Source organism: Euwallacea similis, chromosome 6 (genome assembly GCF_039881205.1).
Source record: "Euwallacea similis isolate ESF13 chromosome 6, ESF131.1, whole genome shotgun sequence".
Lineage (NCBI taxonomy): Eukaryota > Metazoa > Arthropoda > Insecta > Coleoptera > Curculionidae > Euwallacea > Euwallacea similis.
In genome coordinates, this window is record NC_089614.1 from 1,408,533 (window position 1) to 1,433,517 (window position 24,985).

General features: G+C 33.6%; 2 protein-coding genes across 3 annotated transcripts; one reads left to right on the forward strand and one right to left on the reverse strand.

The window, feature by feature from the left end:
• Nucleotides 1-662: 662 nt before the first annotated feature.
• LOC136409363 (E3 ubiquitin-protein ligase RNF19A-like) lies at nucleotides 663-24,503 on the forward strand. Of its 2 annotated transcripts, XM_066390797.1 has the most exons (12): nucleotides 663-935; nucleotides 6,751-7,032; nucleotides 9,610-9,722; nucleotides 10,286-10,484; nucleotides 11,260-11,350; nucleotides 11,467-11,681; nucleotides 12,235-12,376; nucleotides 12,433-12,569; nucleotides 13,011-13,108; nucleotides 22,467-22,736; nucleotides 22,798-22,974; nucleotides 23,254-24,503. In XM_066390797.1, the coding sequence occupies exons 2-12, from the start codon at nucleotides 6,828-6,830 to the stop codon at nucleotides 23,848-23,850; spliced, it is 2,244 nt and encodes a 747-aa protein (XP_066246894.1). In that variant the 5' UTR covers nucleotides 663-935; nucleotides 6,751-6,827; the 3' UTR covers nucleotides 23,851-24,503. The 2 variants fall into 2 exon arrangements, with proteins under 2 accessions (XP_066246894.1, XP_066246895.1); XM_066390798.1 differs by lacking the exon at nucleotides 6,751-7,032.
• On the reverse strand, nucleotides 18,456-21,244 carry LOC136409624 (uncharacterized oxidoreductase dhs-27-like). Its single transcript, XM_066391253.1, has 6 exons — nucleotides 20,815-21,244; nucleotides 20,617-20,743; nucleotides 19,678-19,947; nucleotides 19,349-19,627; nucleotides 19,031-19,292; nucleotides 18,456-18,978 (listed from the first exon to the last, which is right to left on the reverse strand). The coding sequence occupies exons 1-6, from the start codon at nucleotides 21,030-21,032 to the stop codon at nucleotides 18,860-18,862; spliced, it is 1,275 nt and encodes a 424-aa protein (XP_066247350.1). The 5' UTR covers nucleotides 21,033-21,244; the 3' UTR covers nucleotides 18,456-18,859.
• Nucleotides 24,504-24,985: the final 482 nt, after the last annotated feature.

Below are 24,985 nucleotides of genomic sequence, written 5' to 3' on the forward strand. Positions count from 1 at the left end.
TTTTAGAAGGACCACTTATGCTTCATGGCAGTAGATTTCGTCCATATATTTATTACATGTATGTTTGGAAAAGGCTGAAATATAGGTGAAAACTAGAATTAAAAATGTTCTGACTTCGCGTTCTGCATAACGCTTCAATAATACTCATTAGGTATCAATAAAAATTGAATTTCTTAGGTCTTTATGTGTAAAATTATTATTGGCAACTAGATGTGCATAACTATTACTTTATCAATTATGCTTTAAATTTGGATAAAAATGAAAATAATGTAATTTCATGACAGTTTATTCCTCCCTATTATATAAATTAGTATTTTCCTAAATTTTCTGGTAATAAAATAAATTTCTTAGTCATATTCCATAACAAGATTTTTATATCAGTACCTCCTATTATGTATATTAACACTTTAAAAAGTTTTTTTTCTTTGCCCCTACTTAATCGAATTCGTATTTTTTATGACTATTGAGATCCCCATATTTGAACTCCAAAAACTGATATCCTGTATAAGTTTTTTTTCTGTTAATTGACTATTATAGATTCCTGAGAACTAGTCTAGAAATTTGACCTCGGTCTACACATGAACATCGACATACACCTATGTATGTGTCGTTGTATGTACAGATGTCGCCGCCTATCTCAAACTTCAAAGAAACCTTCGATCGACAGTCACTTGTCACTTTCCTTTTTTAGTGGATTTCTTGAATTAATTTCAATTTTGCTGTTGCTCAACATCGAAAAACGCAGTGTACATAATACCGTAATGAAGTAATTCCTTACACTCTGGCATCTGTGTTCAATATACTATAGAAATCAACTCGAATATCGCTAAAATTTCGCGTTTAGTTTTCTTATTTGATGGACAACCTACGCCCATTGTGTTGTGATTCATTTGCACAATTTGATCTTCAAGATATCTTTAGTAGGAAGAAAATAGGTGAGTAGTTTTTGTTGTGTCCCACTTCGGATAGTTAACTATATTCAGCTTAAAACACGTTGTTTGAAAAAGATGTAATGAAGAGTTGTGGATATCATAAATCCTCATTTGCATTATCCCCCTGAGAGAAAGATATGCACCATTCCATTAGGTACAGTGTGGAATATTGACAGTTAAATTGATTTTTTTTAATCTATTGCTTATATTTAGATAGAATTTGATATAAAAGAATATTATATCTCTTCATGATTCATGTCTTTATCAGTTGTTTGAGAGTACAGTCATCACATATGTATAAGTACTTACTACCACAATGTTTGAAAGTGTACAGGGTATTGCAAAATATTGTTCAGAGAATTCTAGACAGATTTTACTCTCAAAAATACAAAAAATCTTATAAACATAGCTCACAAAATAGTTCTTTACTGAAATACAAGATGCTGAAATTTGAAAATAGTTTTCAATCTTTCTTTTACAGCTTCTAAAATTTATAACACATGTACTATTACCTAAACTTTTCAACAAGTACTACTTTTATGAAGATGCATGATCTGACATTTCAATCAGTACTGAAAGTCTACTGATCAGTTGTTGCTTTGTAGTGCAATTTATTTGAAACAGTAAATGGGAGCTTGACTCAAAAACTAGAGTTAATATGTAAGTTGTTAGCTGCAATTGTGATGCCACTTCATATATTCTTAAGAATTCTTACCTCAAAGTTGATTTAAACATCTTATAAAGATAGAATTATAGATTGATATAATGTAACATTAACATATTGTTACCTGTTATTTTTAATTAGTGATAGGTAAGCATATATAATCCTTTTTTTTTATTGGAATTTCTAATTTTGAAAAAATCCTATACTATAAAAAAAAAAAATAGAAAAGAGAAGGCGAGGTAAACAAACATTTTTTTGGTTAAGTGTAAGACACTGTAGTATGATTATTAAAACTAGTAAATCCCATTTCAATTAAATTTTTGCAATCAATACTTGAAATTTTTCTTATTTATATTTACATATGCAGCAACATTTTACCAACAAACAACTATACCACTGATTCATCACATCATGCAGTTTTAGGTTTTATTTATCTTATTTAAATAGGATGCTAAACTTCCCTTCATAATATAAAGCAGGGTATAAACAAAAAACATATGCTTTCTGTCAACAGTACCAATCAGCAAATACTCAATTTTTATTGGTCAAGCGTAACTGGTGTTAACTTGATTCAAGCAAATATTACACTAACAATTTCTTCATTAATTAACTACACAAATTAATTCATGAGTTTCTTCATGAAGTGTGTTGGGTTTACGTTGACTTGAAAGTTTGAGAACTAGAATGTCAGTATCACCAGTTATTATTTAGATATAAACATTTTTATATTATTTGATAGCAATTTTGTTTCACAAAGATTTTTGTACACAATTCACAGATCTTAAAAAGTTTTAAAAAATTTGATTTTTTGCCACTAAAAAAGAGCCCTTGAACTGTCACATACTGAAAATAACAGTGAAATATTGCAGTTTTATGAGGAGACAACAAACACGTTACTCTTCAGATTGAAATTGTGCACTCCCATTTTCACAATGAACATACTAACATAAAAATGGATTAAAAAATTGCAAATTTTTTATTTGGTAATGGCGTTAATGATAAGAGTTGTTAATTGTTTTATCAGGTGTTTTTCTAAAATAACTTTTTTCTCGCGCATTTACTTCTAACGCCCTACACACTCAAAAATAAAAATAAAAATAAAAATAAGTTTTTTCTCATGTAGAAACTCTGATTAAATACCTAAAATGTAAAAAGATTAGCAATATAATTGTCTCAACAATGCGTGCTGATGTTTGTTTCTCATCCTTGTCCAATTATCCAAAAGCATGTCTCAGGCAATAAAGATGTTAAAAAATCTAACAGTCTAATTCATTTTGTTAAATTAAGAGTTTACATGTTTATATATACATATTGAAATTAATAATCAGAGAATTGAGATCATAAATCACTGTCTTGATCTCGATCTCTCAAAGAAAACTATATTTTTATTTACCCTGCAATAGGAATGACTATAAGAACTGAATTTTAAAGTAACTAAAATTAAATATAGGTAAAAACTGATTATTTTAGATCAAGTATTCAATTCAGAGTGTACCTATTCTTAAATGTAAAAAATCAATTGCACATTATGAATAATAGTTAGATATTTTTATATTACTCACTTCAATTAAGTACGTAGGTAGTTTTTTAATTTAAGAGTTAGTTTCGCAAAGCAAGTTAGTTGAATTTCATATTTTCTATAACCTTCACATTCTCTGAACGTGTGTCCACCAGGAGCATTTGGAAAAAATGGAAACCCCATTTTATTTAAGTATTCTGCGGTAGAAATGAAATTTAGATCACTTGTCATGCATATGTGATTAGAATGAAAGCAAATGTTCTCATATGCCACAGCTATTATGGCTGCTTATTAGGTTTTGTATGTATGGATTTGTCCAATAATTTATGTATAAATTTCATCCATTTTCACTTAGGTTGCCTGGTTATTACCTGGATTTTTACTGTTGATATGTGGTTGCTGTTGAGTTTTGTTATAGCTATAGTGTACTAAATACGAATTTACACATAGCAAATTTGGAATATAGGATTTAGTTCATAGTAATTTAACATACATCTGATTTCTCCATTGTACAACTGCTGTTACTTTTAGAATTGCCAAATTATGCCAAGGTTTTACTTGTATAAGATTTCTTTTCACCAAAAATTCTTTATCCACGTGCAACTTTGCAATCAAATTATTATTATGGAACTAATATTTGAAGATATATTTTTGAAATATTAGAGCATATCTTTCTAAGTATAATTTAATTATTTTCAACATATTTTCTAATAAAGTAGTAGTTGAAAATGAGAGTCATTCCTATAAACAAAGCATTAATGCTGGTACATTATATAAGTATAGCACTTAATACTAAAATTAGCTTTATTAATAACCATTATTGCAGCACTCTATGAAGGATAAATATGCGTAGTTATTCCCTTTCATTTATAAATGGTAATATGGATTTTATGTAAGCCAATAAACAGCTCTTAGGAGCGACTATTTAATATTGATATTAAATAAACCCACAAGGTTGGGGGAATTTGTTTTCAACATTAAATTTTTGTGGGAGTGGATGTGTGCATGAGGTTACCTAAACTATTTTTATATTTTTTAAGTGTGTTATAAATTTGCCTTTCTAATGTTGAATTAATTTTTCGCACCCAAAAACCTCCTAGGAGCGATTTCAAGTTGGTAAATCAAAAACTATGATATTTATTCCCAATTGACTGAAGAAAAAAAGAACTTAAACATACTGTGGAATAAAAAAAAACAACATTTTTATAAGGAATATTTAGTCGCTTTGTTCAACTTTTTTATTCGCTAGCGCCCTATACACTGCTGTACTCATTTATATCAATGTTTCTGGGCCACTCTATATATGTATAAACATATTACATGTGCAAAATCATAGGTGTCTTGTCTTCATCATCTTCAATTGTGTATGGTAGGTATCTATAAGTTCTAGGTGCCACTGATAAGAGTACTAGGTCTCTTTTAGCTGGGTAAAGGTTTTTAACTATAAGGAGAAAGTCAGATCAAAACTAATCAACCCAGATTTTTCCTTTTCGCAGTTTTGTTAGTTAACATGATAGCAATTTGACCTCAATGATTTATTCACAATATTCACCAGTTTTATTCACTTTAATGATCAAAGTCAAGGTTTTACAAATGCGTAGTGATTTGTGGTCCTTACACAAGAATGGAATTTCGAATTGCATGTTTATTTATGAACTTTTGTCTTTGCTTGACGAAATGGTTGGATTTAATCGTAAAATTGGTTCAGAATTTAGTTAAAATCTTCGTTTTGTGTAATCTTTAAGACTTTTATACTCTACTAGGAAACCTTAATGTGAAGATATAATATATTAAAACAAGGAAAGAACCCCCAAAAACTCTCCATTGGAAGTCCAAAGAAATAGATTTCATCAAATGTGAGTCCAATAAATTCTAGGAATGAAATTAGCTACGGAAGTGTCAATTTTCTTTGTGAAGCAATAAATTGGCAAACCGAGGTACTTTCACTAGGTACACCGAGTATTGCATAATAATTTGTTGTTTTGGTGCAATTGGTATTATTAGGACGTTAATAAGAGCATCCTATACGCATTTCGGGTATCACGTTTCTAACCAATGAAATTACGAATAATTTTATTTTTCGAGTTTTGTTTATATTAGATAATTTCTAAGAAATTTCTGTAATAAGAGCCACAGGTCGAAAAATTAATTGAAACCTTGAACAGCAGTCACAGCGTAATAATTGCATATAATACATGCATGTTAAATTTCATCGTTGAAATTTTGGAAATGGAAAAAGGGTTCGAGAAACAGAAATTTTAACTTCCCGTCTTTTCTCCTATGAATATAGAGAAGATACATTCAGTTAAAAGGTTTTTAACTAGCTACTCCAGTCTCTCGTAGACGGAGATTACAATCCAACCTTCAATGTCCCGTGCACTTATTGTTACTTACTTACATATTGGCTAACAACTGCAAATCTCCACCTTATATGGTTTCCGATATCTCGGCGATTTTTTTTTTTTTTTGAATTTCGAAATAAAGTAACGTTTTAGGGTAAAGTCTTGTAAAACCAATGGCAAAAATATCTTTAATATGCTTGTGCTGACGTATTTTGTCTTAGGCAACATCTTGTAAAAATGTATTTAAAATCGTAAGAGTAAAATAATTATCTATGTATACATACATGGCATTTTATATGAAAAGTGTAGTTTTGGCATTTCAAATTTAATTTGCGGAAATTTTTAAAACATGGCTTTACTATGAATCTTTAGATTACTCAAATTCTAATAAAAATAACAATAGAACGAATTAGGTAAATATAATTTTTTATTGATAGATCAAAATATTCAGTAACGTGTGTACTTAGACAGTATTTTTATGAGGAAAATTAATTTCGAGTTTTTGAGACTTAACCAAAAACAAGATTAAAAATGTATGGTAATTTAAGATTAATCAGAACTGATGACGATTTTTAAGAGTCATTTTCGAAAGTTGATATTTCGAAAAAAAGAACTATCTACCGCCATTTACAGACCGAATTTCGGCTTGTCTAAGCATAGGACATATCCTGCTGTTTCTTAATATGCGGAACCTTCTATTTGAAATAGTGAAAATGATGTCGCTCCGTCTATAAAGTGCCAAAAAACGGTAAAATTTGCAGCATATTCAACGTAACACGACAATTGCGCGTTATCATGTTAAACATCTTCAACGCACTGTATAAAATTTTGCAATTAAGCAATGAATTCGCAAGGTGATTTTCTTTTGACTGTGGAGTAAATAATCAAAATAAAATTTCAGAGGTTCCGTTATACTACAGTGGATCGGACTACGGATACATCAGACTCAAAATCTGAAAAATAAAAAAATTAAAAATAATGTCTGACAATTGTGAAGGTACTATAAAGACAACAAGAAACCGGCATTATGATATTTATATTTAAGATAAATGGATTTTCGCTGTGGAAACATTTTTATAGCTTCAATATCTATCTTGGCATTGAGAACCCAACCACATAAGTTTTATTGTGACATCATTTTTGTTTTTTTGTTAGAATTTTCAAAGTCGTATTAATAAGATTGTCAAATCCTCTTTATCTAACCTTAACTCACTCGTTCATCTAAAACATATGTAAATTATTAAGATATCAATAAGAGACGTATTTATGATTCTGATTTTTTTTTCAATTTAGGAAAACATATCCGCAACTCGCAATGTTTCTACGAATAGAAAGAAGTGCTCGATCAATAACAGTCTGATATCATCATTATGAGAGGGTCGCTAGATAATGGTGATACAGGAGCCGCGGGTTTGTCTCCATGTGTGGGAGCTCAAAGAAATAAGAAGAGATTCCCTGGACGTTGGTCACTTCGTCAGTTGATTTATTCGTCGCCGCTGACCCGCAGGCGGAGTTCTGGAAGTGGCGTTGGAACTTCCACGAAAGTTTACCGGAAAGTCGATCCTAATACCACAGGTGAAATAGTAATTAAAGGTTTTTCATAAAATTCGCAATTATCTTTTTTTTAATGCGTTTTATAATAGCCTTGAATAAGCTAGCTTGTGAATTGCTCATACTATTACGACATGAGTTGCCAGTAAATAATTTACAACCTGGATCCTGATGCTTGTAGCAATTTGAAAAATACGCTCAGAATAGTAACTGTTGTTTACTTGTTCGTTGCGCACCTTTATGTCATGAAAAGAATAATTAATCGGTTGGAAGGATTAAATAATTATTGAAGTAATAATTTAAACCCTGAACTCCTTTTATACTCAATTTCCTAATGGTTGACGCAGCCTTATGTCAAGGCGAAAATTACCATAAAAATATTTGTCATCCGGAAAAAGCACTATTGCAATAACCAGCTCGGACAAATCAGATAAGTATTTCTTTGTCTTCTTATTTTTAGCCGTGTTCCCTGTTTTATTTGGATATGAGCGCAATTAGTCATCAAGGAAATAATATACAGGTTTTGGTCTATCGTTTCAAAATGCTTTCGTAAGTACATAAGTTGTGCATGAGAAAAAAAAGTGACGCAATTTGGATCCCAATAAAGTGCTTCCTTTCCCTAATGTCAATATTTTTTTCTATATATTATAAAAGTTTTAATTGTAGTTTTGAGGTTAATTAAAAAATTGGTCTGAGCATTATTATAAGCATTTTTCTGTCAAAAGAATCGTATTTTACTAAGTGGATTTAAATTGGTACTTAACAACCTGACGGTAAACATTGGTTTGTCCTATAACTCAAAAGGCAAACACAGAAGGATCATTTAGCAATGATTTAGTTCACAACCAGAATCACTTCTTGGGGCAGTTAAAGTACGACGGATACTAAGTAAATCCACAACATGTTCAAATGCAAAATGATCACAATTATTTTATATGGGCACGCGTTTAATTTTAATGCGCGGGAGGGGGCTCAAGGGGCCCTGTCCCCTGTTCTGCGGTCACTACTCGTGAACGACTTGTTTGGTCACTCTGGCCCTACAGGAAGCGTCGACATTCATGACAACCACGATTGTATCTACGTCATTATTTGGGAGGTGTTGGATGTAGAGTGCAGCTGGGGGCGAACAGGAAAACATGACGAACAATCCCAGGAAAACAGTTGTTGCTCCGTTCACTAAAAGAACGAAACTTGACTGGAAAGAATCTTCTCTTTTTGGTGCAGCAATTCCGTTCTCAACGGAAGTAAAGTATCTAAGAATTACCTCTGTGTCATGAAACACCAATGTAGTCAACACGGTGTGAAAAGCATTGCTAGAAGAAGCGTAAAAGTCCTTAGGGACCTCAAGATCATAAGGCTTTAATTATTATCATTGACCTCAGGACAATAAAACGCTCAGAGTAAACAATCTATACAGCTCTACTTCCTCTCAGGAAAGAGTGAAGGTTAACCAGGATCTAAACATGGATGGTTTATTAACGACAGTGTAATTACTGACGACAAAAAGTTCCATTGCTTTAAGTATTGATACACATTATTGGCGCCAGTTTACTACTATTGCAAAATTTACGTGTCTATACACGTATCTACACCTGGTGAACACATAGCTCCAAAACGTTAACCAAAAACGTTATACATTTATATCCGTTTCAATAATTCTTATGCGTCTCACTTTAACTAGAACAGCTGGTTTACTATAAAGGTCAGCGAAGACATGTTTTTGCTAGAACCACATTAAGAACATACTGTAAATTTGCCAGTCAAGAAAACTACTATTTTTCAAACCACGAAACTGACCAATTTATAACGATTTAAATATATCTGTGGAATGCATGTTTTGTACAAAGTATATTGAATGCTTCACCAAAACAAGGAAATTACGAATTGCTATTGTTAGGATCTGCCAATGGGATTTCCAAATAATGCAACTAATACAGTTCATTTCAAACTAAAGCTTTGTTTCACATTATGCTTTGTTCATCAATTTTCGTTGTCCCGTTGCGTATTTTTTATCTATTTTTTTGTATACTCTCCATAAAGCGAAAGGAACAAACTTAAATTTATCAAACGTGATTTGCGTGCAACTGTGATTGCTATTTGTTTGAAGTTTGAACTCATTTATAAGGATTGTTGTGGCACATGCATAAATTATCTGTCTACTAATTTTTTAAATGCCCCAAAAAAGTCCTTAATAACCTTGAACGTAGAATAAATTTGGCAAGGAACAAAGGTGTTATATAAGAACTAATTCCTGTTAAATTTACATACTCCTGATATCACAAAAGTGAATTTGCACCTTTTCGGTACAGATTATAGTAACAAACAAAATAATTGATACCGAAATGGTGTCCAGTAAATAACATGGTTGTAACGTCTTTTATTGCACATTGTGTTATGTGAATTATGGGCAAGTTCCCGTTAATATAATGTAAGTAAACAACGCACTTCACAAATAGCTTTTGTATATTGTCTTTGAAGTTTTTGTTGGAATAATATACTCAACCCAGAAAGCCGTTTATAACTGGTATAAATGCACACTTTACTTTTATGTATAATATCACGTCATGTAAAAATTACAGTTAAGTTTAACGTTTTGTTTAGGAAAAGATGCTCTTGATGGCAAGTCGCCCAATACATCGAAGGACACCGACCGACATTCAGGGGAATTACTTCGGGCCACCAGTAAATCGTCTATGTACGCTTCAAGTACCAAGGTTTGTATTTTTTGATATCCAGTTATTTCAGTATCTTCCAATATAATAATATATAAGTGATGTTTATGTTATCAGCATACATATTTTGTCAGGAAGATTTTATTAAAAATTATATTGTACGTGCTTGTATATAGCACGTACCACAAGCCAAAAGTTTAAACTTCAATGGAGGTATAAAAATTTGACTTGAATTTTTTCCACTGGTTTTGATAGATATAGATTTGTCGTAAAAAATTTGGTTTTTATCACATCATATAGTTAGTTCTTGCAGAATATCTACCAAGGTGCATGCTAAAGATTATTTTCATGTTGCTTATGCATACAGTTTCTATATGTACACAGATCGTTTGGTAGATTTTCTGCTTCAAATAGTTATTTTTCAAACCGTCATTAGGACAATTTTTGAAATACTTTAACTTTTTGGCAACTTGTCTGGAAGATAATTGCCGCAAGAATCAAGAGCTGTCCAATGTTGTCTTTTTGTACTGTTCTCGCTTATGGAAATTATTTTCTAGGTAACTACTTTGGCTTGTCGTTAGTAAGATTCTTTCATTTCTCCTTAGAGTTGTGACGCAACAAACCATCCATATTGGGAATGTCCACTATGCTTAGCAGAATTGTCACCAGACGATTTCTGCGAATTAAATGCTTGTGGACATCGGGCATGCATTACGTGCTTCCAGCATTACCTTCGGGTGGAGATCACCGAGTCTAGAGTGTGCATATCTTGTCCGGAATGTTTAGAGGCGATGCATCCTAATGGTAATGATATTTTCTTTCGTACTGGGAATTAAAACTTTCGGTGAGGGCCTACATAGGTACAAATCCTTACCTAATAGCGTTGTACATTAAATTTTATATCAGAGAAGCTACTTGCTTTCTTCGCTTTTAATACCTGGTGAGCAAAATGTGGATATAACTTCTATGTGAATGGAAATTGAGTGTATTAACTATTGCTTTGCTTGATTCGTTTGGTGTTTTCAGTGCCCTCATCGGTAGGTAAATTGCCCAATGTATATAAAGAATTAAATACATTAATATACAAAATGGACATAAAGAAAAGATGAATTTAGTTTGCGCAAATCAGGAAGTGCTTCAGAAAAATTGTATGAAATCATTCTGAACAAAATTAAAATTCCGCAATTTTCTTGTTGATTTAAGTTAATGCAAACACACCCACATATTTAATTTTTGATAAAAAAATTGCAGTTTTTGGCTGATAAAAATTTATTTTCATAAATTTTTATGAACAAATTTGAGGATTCATGTAGACTCATGTAGACCAAATGTATATTTTTCTCATCAATTCTTTATGTGCACTATAACGTGCATTTACAAACTAAGGGCGTTTATTTAAAAAAACCTCAAGTAGGCGTTTGAAATATCAGAGGCGTGTCTTGGATGAGTTGTTTCCCAAATGTTATGCCATATTTGTACATAAAAAAAACTTATGGCTTAATCAACGCCCTACGTTTACGATTCTGTTGGTTTTTTTTAATAAACACGCGTTATTATAGGTACTGGTCGTTCATTTCAGAAATTAAAACTATCCTCAACAACCCCGCTTTGTTCGAAAAATATGAAGATTTTATGGTGCGGAGGGTGCTTGCAGTCGATCCGGATACAAGGTAAGATGATCATATTTTTTGCATTCCTTTTCCATTTTAATGTTTATAATTAGTTATCTGTTTTTTTTTATTTGTTTATGTTTAATTGCGTTCTTATGTGCGATTGAAATTTCCAGGTGGTGTCCGGCTCCAGATTGCAGCTTTGCGGTTATTGCTTCAGAATGTGCGAGTTGTCCAAAACTGCGCTGCGAACGTCCGGGATGTCACTCGTACTTTTGTTACCATTGCAAAGCTGAATGGCACCCAAACCAAACTTGCGATGCTGCTAGGGCTCAGCGATCCCCCAATATACGTTCGTCGTCTGTGGCTTATAGTCAGGATTCGCAACACAGTGCGTTCAAAATATATAATTTTAACTATTCAAATAAGCCAATTTTTCCATTGATAAATATACAATATTAGGTTTAAAGCCAATAAAACAGCCTTAAAGATGTTAATATGGCTGCTTTTCCACTTAGATTTCGATGTCCCTAAGAGCTAAAAATCTTAAGAATCCCTGGAAGTCACAACATTCTATTAGCAAAATAGAACGTATAAGTCTCGAAATTTGAATTAAATTACTATAAAACAGAGCAGTTATTACCAAAGTTGTATAGATGTTTGGGAAACCTTCAAAAATAGGTCACCTGTTTACCTTCCTATTGCGAGTGACTGTTCTGTTTTATAGTAATTTTAATTAATATTTCAACATTTTCATTTCATACTTTTTATTTTGGTGTTCGAATGCTGTGTCATGTACAGGGTTGTTTATATTTTTGTTATTATAAAGGAAACTTAAGTATAGGTCGAGACATCGGAGTTTTACCTATTTTAAGGCTTTTTAATTCCTCTTAAACCCGATATACATATTGCCACCGAATTATTATTCGATTTTCTTTTAATAGACGACATCAAGCCTTGTCCAAGATGTCAAGTTCTGATCGTAAAAATGGACGACGGTTCGTGTAACCACATGATGTGCGCCGTCTGCGGTGCTGAATTTTGTTGGCTGTGCATGAAAGAAATTAACGATCTTCATTTTTTAAGGTAAAATATCAATTCCTCTCAGTAACATTGATATGGAATTATTTCTACTTTTCTAGTCCTTCGGGATGTACCTTTTGGGGAAAGAAACCGTGGTCTCGAAAGAAGAAAATTCTGTGGCAGCTTGGAACCCTTGTAGGTGCTCCCATTGGTATCGCTCTAGTCGCTGGTATTACCGTCCCTGCAATGGTCATTGGTAAGTAACTCTCAGCAAGAATATGTACAAGTTAATCAATCAGTTATTAGTATTGTGTCAAAAAATATAATTGTGAAGTATACCAAAATGACAGACAACAGCGCTAGGTGGTGTCTACTAAATAATAATAATACTGCAACAAATTCTGAGAGTTAAGTCATGATTTCTGAGACACCCTGCATTTGTATTTATTCTAAATATAACTTGGATAGGTAACATTTTGCTTGTTGGGAAGAAAATAAACAGAAACAACTATTGTAAGGGCTAGCAACATTAAATTACACTATTTCTTTCGATGACTTCTTGAGAAAATTGCTTGACAGCAATTATTCTTAATGGAATTTTTTACTGTCATTGTGATTTGTCATACGCCCGAAATAACATTGACACACTAAATAACCTTTATTTTTACATTAAATAATGCTAAAGTTTTCTCTTCAGGTATTCCTGTCTGGGTTGGGAAGAAGCTGTTCGCTAGATACAGGTCAGCCAATAGACATAAACGTAATGCTGCTATAATTGGAGGAGTAATTGCATCGGTGAGTCCTTTACTCATAATTCCAAATTGAAAATTTTAAGTATAGTTTTTGCTAGTATTATAACAACAAAGTGGGTCCGTATACATTAGGTATAAATACGTGATGCGTTTTATTTATTCTAGGACGAATGCTATAGCCAGAGTAAAAGATTGATTTATATACATATGTATAGGATATCAATTTGAAAACTTCCCTCCTTTATTATCTTGAAACAGCTTAGATGTTTAAAAAAATTGCCGGAACACGTCGATTTTACTATTGAGGGAAAACAATTTTTACGTAGGATTCACTGCGCCTCTTTCAATCCTCTACCCCACAGAGCCACCCTCTCAAATATCTTATATGGTAAAGGAGGGTAAGCGATACATCATTTTAAAGGGCTTTTCATTCTCTACATTTTGGTACCTCATTTGTTACATTCGACTGTGGCGGTATCAAATTTTGGTGTCTTTGATCATGCTAAAATAATTTTTCCTATTACTGTTTTGATAGCGTTGAAACTAAGATTTTCTTATTTAAACATGTCTTACGATTAGGAACTTGTAACAAATCAATTTACTGTAAAAAGAAAAAATGCATTAATCACCGAAGCAAACGTTTATCAATCTAATAAATTTCTTCAGACCTCGAAAAGAAACATTTATGTAGAATAGGAATATTTTTATTGTTTATTTTTGTTTGTAATGAAATGCCGATTTGATAATTTCTAATTTTATCTTGCATGGAAAATATTATTTACTTACTGGTAGTACTGATCGATGTTAATAGGTATTCAAATCAGTTAAAATGTATTGCGATAATTCATGTGTTATTGTGAGTAATTTTAAAAATGGTATACACAATTCAACAAAGAACAGAAATTATTTTCATTTATGAAGAATAAGGAAGATGTGTAAGGACAGTGAGAATTTTTAATACTAGAAATTCTAATGTAAGTCACAGGTACGTTTTGGACTTAACACACAGTTAAGAACTGAGGTACAAAAGAAATTCACTGTTAATTCCTGAAAAAAAGATTTAAAAATCTTCAAAACAATTCGAGATATTAATTTCTACTCGCGTCGAAGCAAATGCGTACACAGTTGAAACTTGAAACACAAAAAATTAAACCTTGGAAACAGTTCAAGTTGAGATATCATTCTTCAATCACGTCCAAAGATAGTCCTAAGTGCCTTCCAGAAAAGCCAAAATTGCAAATAATTTCGACTTTCAACTAAAATTCTATTACATCGTTCTCATTGAACTGACAAAACTTAACTGTAAACCACAAGAAAGATTAATCAGAATTCACTTCCTAGGACCAGAAGCGTGAGCCAGAATTACGTCGGCAATATCCACTTTCACTCACAAAATAACAGTTAAACGCCACCCACTTTCACTTACTAAATCATGAGTATATTGACGGCGTACCTCACGATTCTTTAGAACAAAAGAAAATCCGATTATCCTGATTATTAGTGCAGTACGCATTACGAATGTCTTGTTCATTGCCGCGCTAAAATTTGAGCGAATCGTCTACGAAGTGATCGGTACAACCTGCCTTTTCCAAAGATACAGCTGATCGGCCTTGGAAATGATATGCAATAGGAAGTAATATGCGACGTTTCCAGATTTAGTAAAATGGAAGTAAAGTTGCGCATTCAAGGCAATAGTTTTATTATGGAAACATTTTCTGACGGAATAAAAAATATATATTTCCTCTTGCAAAAAAAGCTTTATCGAAAAAGAAGTCAGATGTTTTTCGAGAACAATACTAATTTAGAATTCCATACTTCGTGTTCATAATTGATATAAATACGCAATAAAGATAAAGCCATTACCAACCTTAACATTTTGTTTCAATCTGTAAAAAATTAACAACTTAGAGGGCTGAATGAGATTATGTTCTAATAAATTTAACTCTCTTATGAACAATAGCCTTAAACATCGTATCGCAATCCTGCAAAGACAACGTCTTCTCCACCAAAATGTCCGAAATTTGTAATTTTCATTAATAACACGTTTCTCGATAATGTACTTGATACTTTTAAAAAATCTTGGAAACAATCAGAGTTGTCTCCGGAAGAGCCAAAATTGACAAATAATTTCGGCTTAAATCAGAAGTGCAAACAGTTGACATTTGAAACACAAGAACATTAAATTTAATTTTCTAAATTACAATAAAAATCTTGAATTTATGTTGATCATGGATACTACCATTGAGGTCGTGAAACTTTGGAAAGGCTCTTTTCTGATCGTCATTTTCGGCACCAAAAAATCGCAGAAATTAGACACCAAAATCTGCTGTATCTCGGAAACTAAAAAATATGTTGCCAAACAATTTTCGTTTTGGAGCTAACTCGATGATTAATTTATCCCACATTTCGAATATTATATTTATCGTACTATCACCCAGCTGAATCATCTAATAATCGATATCTTTTGCAAAGGCACGAGTCATAGAACGAATGATAACAATGATACGATGACTTCTAAACATTCAAATAACTTGACACCTTTTTTGCGAGTGTACAGCTTATCGGTCTAGCCATGGAAACGATACACAAAACGAAATAATATACAGCATGTATATACTTGAGGAAGGATAGTGAAGAAAATTATTTAAAGTGGTCGCCAACACAGAAAGTAAAATTAAGCGTGGTTAAATTAGGTATTATGATCAAACATCGATCACTTACCGCAAATGAACCTGCTGGAATTATGATCTTTTTGGAATCCAGTCAACAAAATTATCATTCCTCGGTCGTCGAGAAGAGAGATTCCGTTTAGTATTTATTTTCAATACAGCACGCACTGCACTGCTCGATTTCACGTCCGTCTATCGCTTTTTTCTTTTCAGTCGCCAAAACTTACTTTTATTCAATTTGAGCTCCTTCCAAGTATACAGCTTCAGAGACCCGAATACAACCGAGACGACATTTCCGGAAATGATAAATAAAATTGAATTTTAAAAGTGCGATTTTTACCCGTTTTCAACCAAGCACAATCCAAGCAAGATAACATCAAAATTTATCGAAACGGCATTTCATTGTAACGAAAAATAAATAATAAAAAATTCGTATCTATGTTGATGTTGTTGTTTGATGAACGCGGAAATTTATTAGATTAATAGACAGTTGCTTCAGTGATTAATGGATTTTTTCTTTTGATGGTCGTCTCAACAAACAATAAGTCAATAGGTTAGTAAATTAATTTATTACAAGAATGTTCTAATCAAAAGACTTGTTTCAATAAAAAACATCTTAATTCCAACACAATATCAAAACATTAATGGAGAGAATGATTTTAGAATGATTAAAAACGCGTAACTCGATAACGCAATAATCGAATGTAACAAATGGTGTACCAAAATGTAAAGAGTGGAAAGTCCTTTAAAATGATGTATTACTTAACCCCCTATAACGTTTAAGATATTCGAGAGGGTGGGTCTATAGTGAATTACTACATAAACTGCAAAAAAATTGTTCCCTCTCGATAACAAAATCAACGTGTTCTAGCGATTCTTTAAACATTTACCCCGTTTCGAAGCAATAGGGGTGGGGATTTTTCAAATTAACATCCTGTATACCCATGCACAGATCCTGTATAGGCTGTTTAAATTAATGGAAAACTATAACAAATATTTCTTTGATGCTCCCAAGCGATAAATAAATAAATTCCACTTTGAGATTCAACACATAAAATTCCGTTTCTTGTCAGAAATATCTGGGAATACCGACATTTTAAATTTAATTATTTTGCCACATTAGCTGAAAAGATGTTTTTAAATAATGTATTTTTATTCTATTGGCCATCCGAAAGATGATGACCCATTGTAAAATGACTAACTAGCTATCTTTGACGTTAGCGAGCTTTGTGGTATATCACTATTTTTCCTTTGACTTTCTGTGGATAAGTTTTATCTCAATTTTAAGCTAGTAATTGCGATAACTACCCTGAACATATACAAGATGTAACTCTTTACCTTCGTTCAATATCAAAACTATTTATTTATGTAGTTAGCTATCGGGGAATCAAACTCTAGTCATTCTAAAATTAAAAATCATATGAATATACAGGGTGATTTGCAACGCAACCGACACAGAACAGGTGTGTGTAGAGGACCTAAAAACATGTCGATTTGTTATATGAAGTTTTTTTCTGATGCCCACGGTTGCTAAGACATCGGTTTCAGAAGATGAATAAAAAATTTTGAAAAAATTCGATATTTCAGGAAAGCCTTAACCTAGGATAATCAAATTTTGGAAATGTTATTGTTTTATTGAAGTCTTTATTTGCTAAAAATGTGAAATGGCTGAAAGATGTGTATCTTATTTTGTTTGTAGTAATTTTGTAGTCAAAATGGCTGAAATTTAATTAAAAAAACATTAATATACTGTCATTATCGGGGTTCTGTATTGTTTGAAGGTGCAACAGTGGGTTAAAACTAATTAAATCGAGAACAAAAAATATCTGTTCTTATAATAATAAGCTATGAACTTAATCATACTCGAAATATTTGTAAACTGCATAAAATTAAATAGCGTCAGATTTGACAACAGTCATATCCCAATAACAGAACAATCGAAGAGCAGTTGAAGTGTGGCCTTTTAGTCTTTAAGGCACATAATTTTTTCTTGCTCGATTTGATTGGTTTTGACATCAAATCATAACATATTTTTTTCTCAATAACGAATGATTTCTCAAAAATGTAAAACAGTACAAAAAGATGTAAAATTACATGTACTACAATATTGTTAAACCTTAGTTTTTAATTCAATTAAAAAAATGTATATTATTTTAAGGGTAATCCACCCATAAACTACCCCTTATTGATCTTTCAGCAATTTCAAATTTTTAGCAAATAAAGACTTCAATAAAACAATAACATTTCCCAATTTTGGTTATCCTGGGTTACGGCTTTCCTGAAATACCGAATTTTTTCAAATTTTTTTATTCAAGTCGATGTCTCAGGAACCGATGGCATCAGAAAAAAGCTTCATATAAAAAATCGACATGCTTATAGGTCCTCTACACGCACCTGCTCTGTGTCGGTAACGTTAAGTATCACCCTGTATAAGAGATTTTTCTTTTACTTAGACGATAACGTCAAGTTAGACGTCAAGAATTTTTTTGCCGGAGCTGTAGGGAAAACTTAAGATCTTCGACTCTACGCAGCGCCTTTTTTATTTTGTGCCCATTATTTTCCATTTATTCTTTAATTTCCAACCCAGTCAACCGCCCACGAAATAAATTGAAATTATCGATTTGTTCCTGGCTTACCGCAGAATTTATTTGTAGTCCGGGGCTTGGGAATCCATAAGTAAACTTAGACAATTTATGGTTTAACCTTCAATAAAACTCATGATGGTGGTTTATTAATGGCTTTTTAATATGCATCGACATTAATGCATAATAATACAAGACCTAGTTGGTAATATTATGCTTAAAGTTAACTATTTTTGGCACATAAGGAAAATGCTAGCAAAATGCGGGACAGGGACTAATTGGCAATGTTCGAGGATCGGATTATTAAGTAGACATTAAGCCCTAGATTTATTGCAAACTATTTTACCTTTTTTTAAATAATTAGGAGTGACCGAAAAATCTTAGTTTTATAATACATTTCGAGTATATTTTGACATTTTCTTCGTATATCAGTACACTAAAGTTGAAACGAATTTCTTCGTAGTACATAAGTTTTCTTCATTTGACTTGTAAATTTTCTCACAGCAATATATCACCCGGAAAATAACGGTTTGTGCTATTTCTTCACTTTTGATCTTGCTTGCATATAGCCACATTCAGTAACTGATCTTTATGCAAATCTTTTAAGAGCTCCACCAGGCGATCTTCCATTTGGGTGTTTCCCAAGGCCAAATCTACCGATCCTAAAAAAGATTTTTTCATGTTTACGTTCTCTATTAAGTATTCACCTCTTACCTATGCATAAAAGCAAAGCAAGTAGTTGGGCCTTCCTGAAATCCTCCCCCAACATATTTCGGTTGTATCCCAGCGTTTCTTCAATGTTGACTTTGAGTTTTCTGCATAAAGAAGTGAGTTCCTCCCAGTAAAGGTCCAGGACCTCCTCTGAGTGCTCGCGCCTTAAATCTGCTGATACTGAGCTAACCAATAACAAAGCCAAGTCGTTAGTTGGCCTGCTGTAGGTCACCATTTGCCAATCCAGAATGACACATTCGCAATTCTTCACATAAAAAGTAATTATAGAAGAGTAGTTTTTTGTTTAGTATTTTGACATACCCCGTGCACCTCCCTGAACATGAGATTGTTGCACCAAAAGTCGGTGTGCGTAATAAGAGCTAAGGGCTCTGCTGGGCTGAGCAGACTTTCGATGATTTCCTTAGTATGGGGTCGCAGGTCATTTAGTTCATTTAAAACCTCCTTAAGGTCGTTTTTGGCCTCAAGGAATTCAAACAGTTGCGGAAGACCCCGTTCCACGAGCTGCTGATACGAATCGGAGGCCTGTGATGTTTGGAATAAGAAAGGATACTTTTCGGACAAAGTGCGATCTTCATTTAGCTAAAAATTCGTCATTGGAAATCCTCATATTATCAAATAGTAAATTACACCTTTAAACATAAGGAAACAGCGTGTAACTTGGCAATAGAAGCGACGGCAGCTTTGGCTTGCTGTACATCAAGTCCTGTGGCGAAATCTACGGATTGATAGCCGTCGGGTTTAATATTCCCTAAAACTAAAACGGACGAAGGGGGTATGGGCTCGGGTTCAGTTTCACCAGGACTGTAATGGGCATAATAGCATTTGGGGATCGGCAAGATGAAGTCTGCAGTGTCCTCTGTGAGGTTTTGGTTTATGAAGGCTTGAACATCCGGAACTACCTAAAAAAAATTTTTGCTCAATAATAGTTAATTGGCTAAAAATATTGAGGTAGACGGAGCGGTTGTTTAGCTCTAACACTATCCTACTCATTATAAACAAATGTTTCTTTACATCTGCATAAGTTTCTTCGATCATAACACAGGGGTGATTGTTTAAGCGTGGGAATCACGCTTATGTGAAGTATAATTTATCTTAATATTGATTTTAATATGTTATTAAAAAGATTCATTATAGAGTGCATCCTTTATCTTGGCCATACCGTTTATTCAATAGTATTTTTAACATTTCAAATGATAAAATATCGTTTTGGTGAGCAAAAAAATCTCCAACTTTTCTTTAATTTAACTGCAGGAAAGCGAAAAATATGAATACCATAATGCGTTAGAGCTGACGGTATTAAAGTTAATTAATATCATGAAAAATTTGATATGTATAGTCACAAAAATAAATCAATTTTTCAACACTGCAATCAAATTTACATAACAACCTCCTAAATGGATGACACATAATATTAACGGGTGTTTAATGACCAGATAAGATCATAACCTGAGTAATTAATTCTATCATCGCGTATCAGTGTCTTCTTTCGTCATTTAAATTAAATCATCTTTGTTGAGGCTGATTGATATTTGAATTTCATGACCCTTATATTTTGAATTCGCAAATACCTGAGTGTAGAACTTTATTTCTCGCAGATCGAATTGAGCCTCAGTTACGAAAAACCTGCTGAAAGGATCTTGAGGCAGGAGTTTTACTATGAAATTCAGGTTGTGGTTTCCACCTTCAGGATCGCCCCTACGAACCGAAAGATAATATTGCATTTATCATAGCTGGATTTTTTTAACTGGACTGCTCTTTGGGCCTACCTCAGGCAATAAGTAACAGTAACAGCCAATATATCAGAGAGGACGCTTTCACCAGTTTCACACCCAGGCCTGACTGCGAATTCAATTATTGTAATCGCAGCAGGTTCAGTTAAATCCTTGTGGTGTTCCTTTAACACTGCCTGCAGCCATTCTTCAGTGATGGGCCAATCGGTCACCCCACTAGTGTTGTCACTGCCCTCCTCTTCACTATCGGACATTTTCGGATATTGGACTAAAATCGCATATATTTAACGCTCGCAGTATACTTCATAAGAAGTGGGGTTGTTATTAATTGAAGAATTCCAAAAGATGCAACGCCCTACGTCCGCAAAGCTCTGGAAATCGAGCTATCGCCCTGGCAACGCGCGCGGAGCGAAACTCACAGGATCTGCAGAAAACCGGGTCGAACGGTCAGAATGCGACTGAAGTGGGATTGGAAATTGCAGGAGAAGGCTAAACTGGGGAGCGACTGTCCAATTTGCTGCAGTGTTGCCACGAACGGTCCTGCAAGTTATGATTTTATAGGGCCATTATATATTTATTGTCCGAGAATCCATAATATGCTTTAATTGAAGATAAGCACCATTTTAATGCTGTCGCAAAAATTGCTCATTGGGCGACTTAGTTGCGGTAAACTTTTTCACGTAATTCAGAGCGTACTATACCGGGTGTTCCCACATAGGATGGAACATTTTTTGAGAACCATTTAAGAAAATCTCTGAGGAAATTTGGTATTCTAAGTGATCTGCTCTAACCGTTTTTGAGATAGTAGTAATTATAAATAATGTGTTTAAATGCGATTATTCTCCACTATTTTTGAAAAGTCACATTGGACTTTCAACTTGCCGAATTCTAGTGAACATTTCAGAGATACTTACCGAAGTTCCATGAAACAAATGTGTTGGAGAAAACCTCGAGCATTTTCTTTGCAAAAAATACTGCTGAAGTAATGTATTCATATCTCTTTTTAATAACTGCCGATGAAATAGTATGAGAAAGCACTAGTTTTTCCCTATACTCCCTAATAGAAAATATGCGATTTGCTAAGTAACAATGTACATGTCTAATGACCTGGATTTCATTTTAAACGATTCTATTTTAAACAACAAGTGTTTTTTTAAATTAATAATCCATTTTCTCTGTAATACATCACTTGCACAGCTACATTTCAGCGACATTCTTTTTAATTATCGAGCAACAATATAAACTAATTGAACCATTTTCTCCCCTTATCGCTATATGCTTCCTGCGGGAATGGCCCTTTCCTCCCGTTTATATAGCCCCATTTGTCTCACCACACCCTTTTTATCTTGTTCGGATGCATTTCGCTTTATTTATTACGCGAAGTTGCCACTTCATGCAATATATTCTAACTCAGTAACGATGAAACATATTTGGGAGCTTATGTACAGACTATACAGTCGCATATTTTTTAAATTAATTTATGCTTTCTGATGAAATATTTTGTTTAAAAAATACGTTATTTTAAACTATGAGACCAGGCTATTTTGCCCTAGTGAGGTAACATTTTATATCCAGAAACGTTTCGGTAGCTATACTAATCTAGTACTGGTACCACATTACACAACTTACATGTAGTTCCTCTATTAAGACAATATTACATGCAACTTAATAAAATCTATTTATTTCAGGTACTGATCTCACCGCTACTCGCAGGTTTAGCCGTGGGCATTGGAGTACCAATTTTGCTATTTTACGTGTATGGAGTGGTACCCGTTTCGTTGTGTAGAAGCGGTGGTTGTGGGGGTTCATCCACCGTCGACGAACCTACCACTCCACCGGACGCAACGTCGGTGGACGCAATCAGCACTAAGGAACCCGCCAATCCCAGTATAGGAGAAGTGAGTCTTAGTTTGGCTTCGGGAAGTCACAAAGATGCCGATAGGGAAAGTGCGAGTACCGTAAGTAATGAATGCTGCTTGCATAATTAAAACCGCAAGTTTTGTTTCGCTTTTCTTTTAGGTGGCATTGGCAGGCAGTCTTCATCAAGCGGCACAACGCTTAGAAGTTCAGGCGGACTTAGCGTCTGCGCAACGTTTCAGTCTTAGTAGCTTGACTGAATCTGTAAACGCTAGCATTACTTTGGATGATGGAGGTGCTAGCGTGCGAGCCTTGGCTGGTTCTTTGATAAACTATAAGGTAAGGTTTTACAAATATGAATTTTACAAGTAATAAACGCTCGAACAAATATCATTTTCGAGATTGAAACTGCATGCTGTAATGATTTGGAAAGAGCACAAAATTTTCTTTTCAGTGAAGCATACCATACCTATGACCTGGGTCTAAATGGATGCTTACGAGTCATTTTTTCAAAAATTGAAATAGCGTAGTATTTTAAATCTATATTTGTTGCTATTTAAGAGGTTTAGCACCTAAGAAGAGTTTTTGACACCCATTAATAAAGATTCTTTCTTTCAGCCTGCCAACGGTAGCGACTCTTGTAGCTGCATGACAACCGAAGACTGTACCTCGGAGCGTGTCCGTTTCGACGACAACGTCAGTTTCATAGCCGCGAATCAAGCGGAAAAAACCAGTATAGGCAGCAGCTGCAGTTTCAGGGCGCGCTGTTCCAAGTCCAATATGGGCAAAGCATCCCCTGCTCAGGATACCTTATCTAACGACAGTATTTACATAGACATGGATGATGTTAAGCCTCGTAAGTTATCTTCGCAAGCCGCTGTACTGCGGTCGCAATTTTTCCACTCCATCAACGAATGCAAGCCGGCTACTAAAAGCCTGGATGACAAGACCATCATTGAAGTATCTAATGAGACTTTGGATAAAACCGCGGTTCCTGTTATTAAGGAGACAAAGAGCATCGTTATTTGCCAATTACGACCAGCCTCATCTACTGTGAGTTTGGATGATAAGTTGAAATTGGGAGAAGGCCCGATTAAAACTTCGTCAAATGAAAGTTTGACTAATTACTCAGTCCCTTTGATTTTGGAGACGAATAACGTTGTTATTCGACCAGGGAAACCGGCTGCCATCAGGCAGGAAAGTACCGAGTTGTAGTTACCCCACGTTTATTGGAAGACTGATATAATTTACTGTTTATAAATATTCGTATGTATTTCATTTTAAGGAACATTGCTAAACTGCTATCATGGTTTGCCGCCTTGGTCTTAATCGAATAAATAATCAATGGAAGTTCTTACTTGATCATTCACCGACAGATTTATTTCCATGAAAAATATACATTTCAGGAAATAGTGCGAGACTATGACTGCTGTTTTTGTGTTTAAAATACGGCTTAGTTTGTGTTGGGTATACGTTACGAGGCTCGGTAAGATGATTTTCTTACTAAATCCACCAGCGTACTGTTTTATTCATGTGTAAATGAGTTGGATTGAATATTTATATAAATATTTTTATAATGTTTTAAATGTCGTTCTTTTAGGATTCAAAAGTTGTATTTTAACTATAGCGTTAAAAATCTATTGTTCCGCATCTCTTTTAAACCTTATTTTTACTGTAATCAACCGTCTATAAATGAATCCCAATAATAAAGGGTAATCGTTAAAGAAAAACCTTATGTAGGCGTTGAAATATTGATGAAAAATCATTTCTGTAAAGAGTAAATTACTTAATCAACGCCCTACGATTGCAGTTCACCGCCTACTGCCAGGAATTTTTGATGATCACCCGTTATTTGAATGGTAATATTTTGTTCGTCTTTCATTCACTTACCCACATTAAACACTACCAAAAAAGAAATATTTGAGTCTTAACTGATTATTAAAGAGGCTCGCAAAGAGTGCCACGTCATAAACGGCAGCATGTCGAGTTTCCGCTCAAGATTAGAGCCGAATTTTTAGATAGCTACCAAGGCGAATGGCTTTATATTATGGATTTGCAAAGATTGTAGCAGGAATAGTCGCTTTGCTCTGTGAAAACTCTTTATGGAAAGTCGTTATCCAGATCGAATAGCAGGAGGGGAGAAAGTTTTGTTCTCCCAAGTTGTTAGGCTAATTCTCAAAATCGGCAAAAAACTATTGAACGGCAGTTTTAAGTTTCTTTAATCGTCCAACGACTAAATCGTACATTAAAAGTTATAATGCAAGGTGTCTCTGAAAACAGTGCCATACTCTAGGCTCTAAGAAAGGACTAGAAGATCATATAAGCAAAACATTCCCAAAACGTGTCCTTA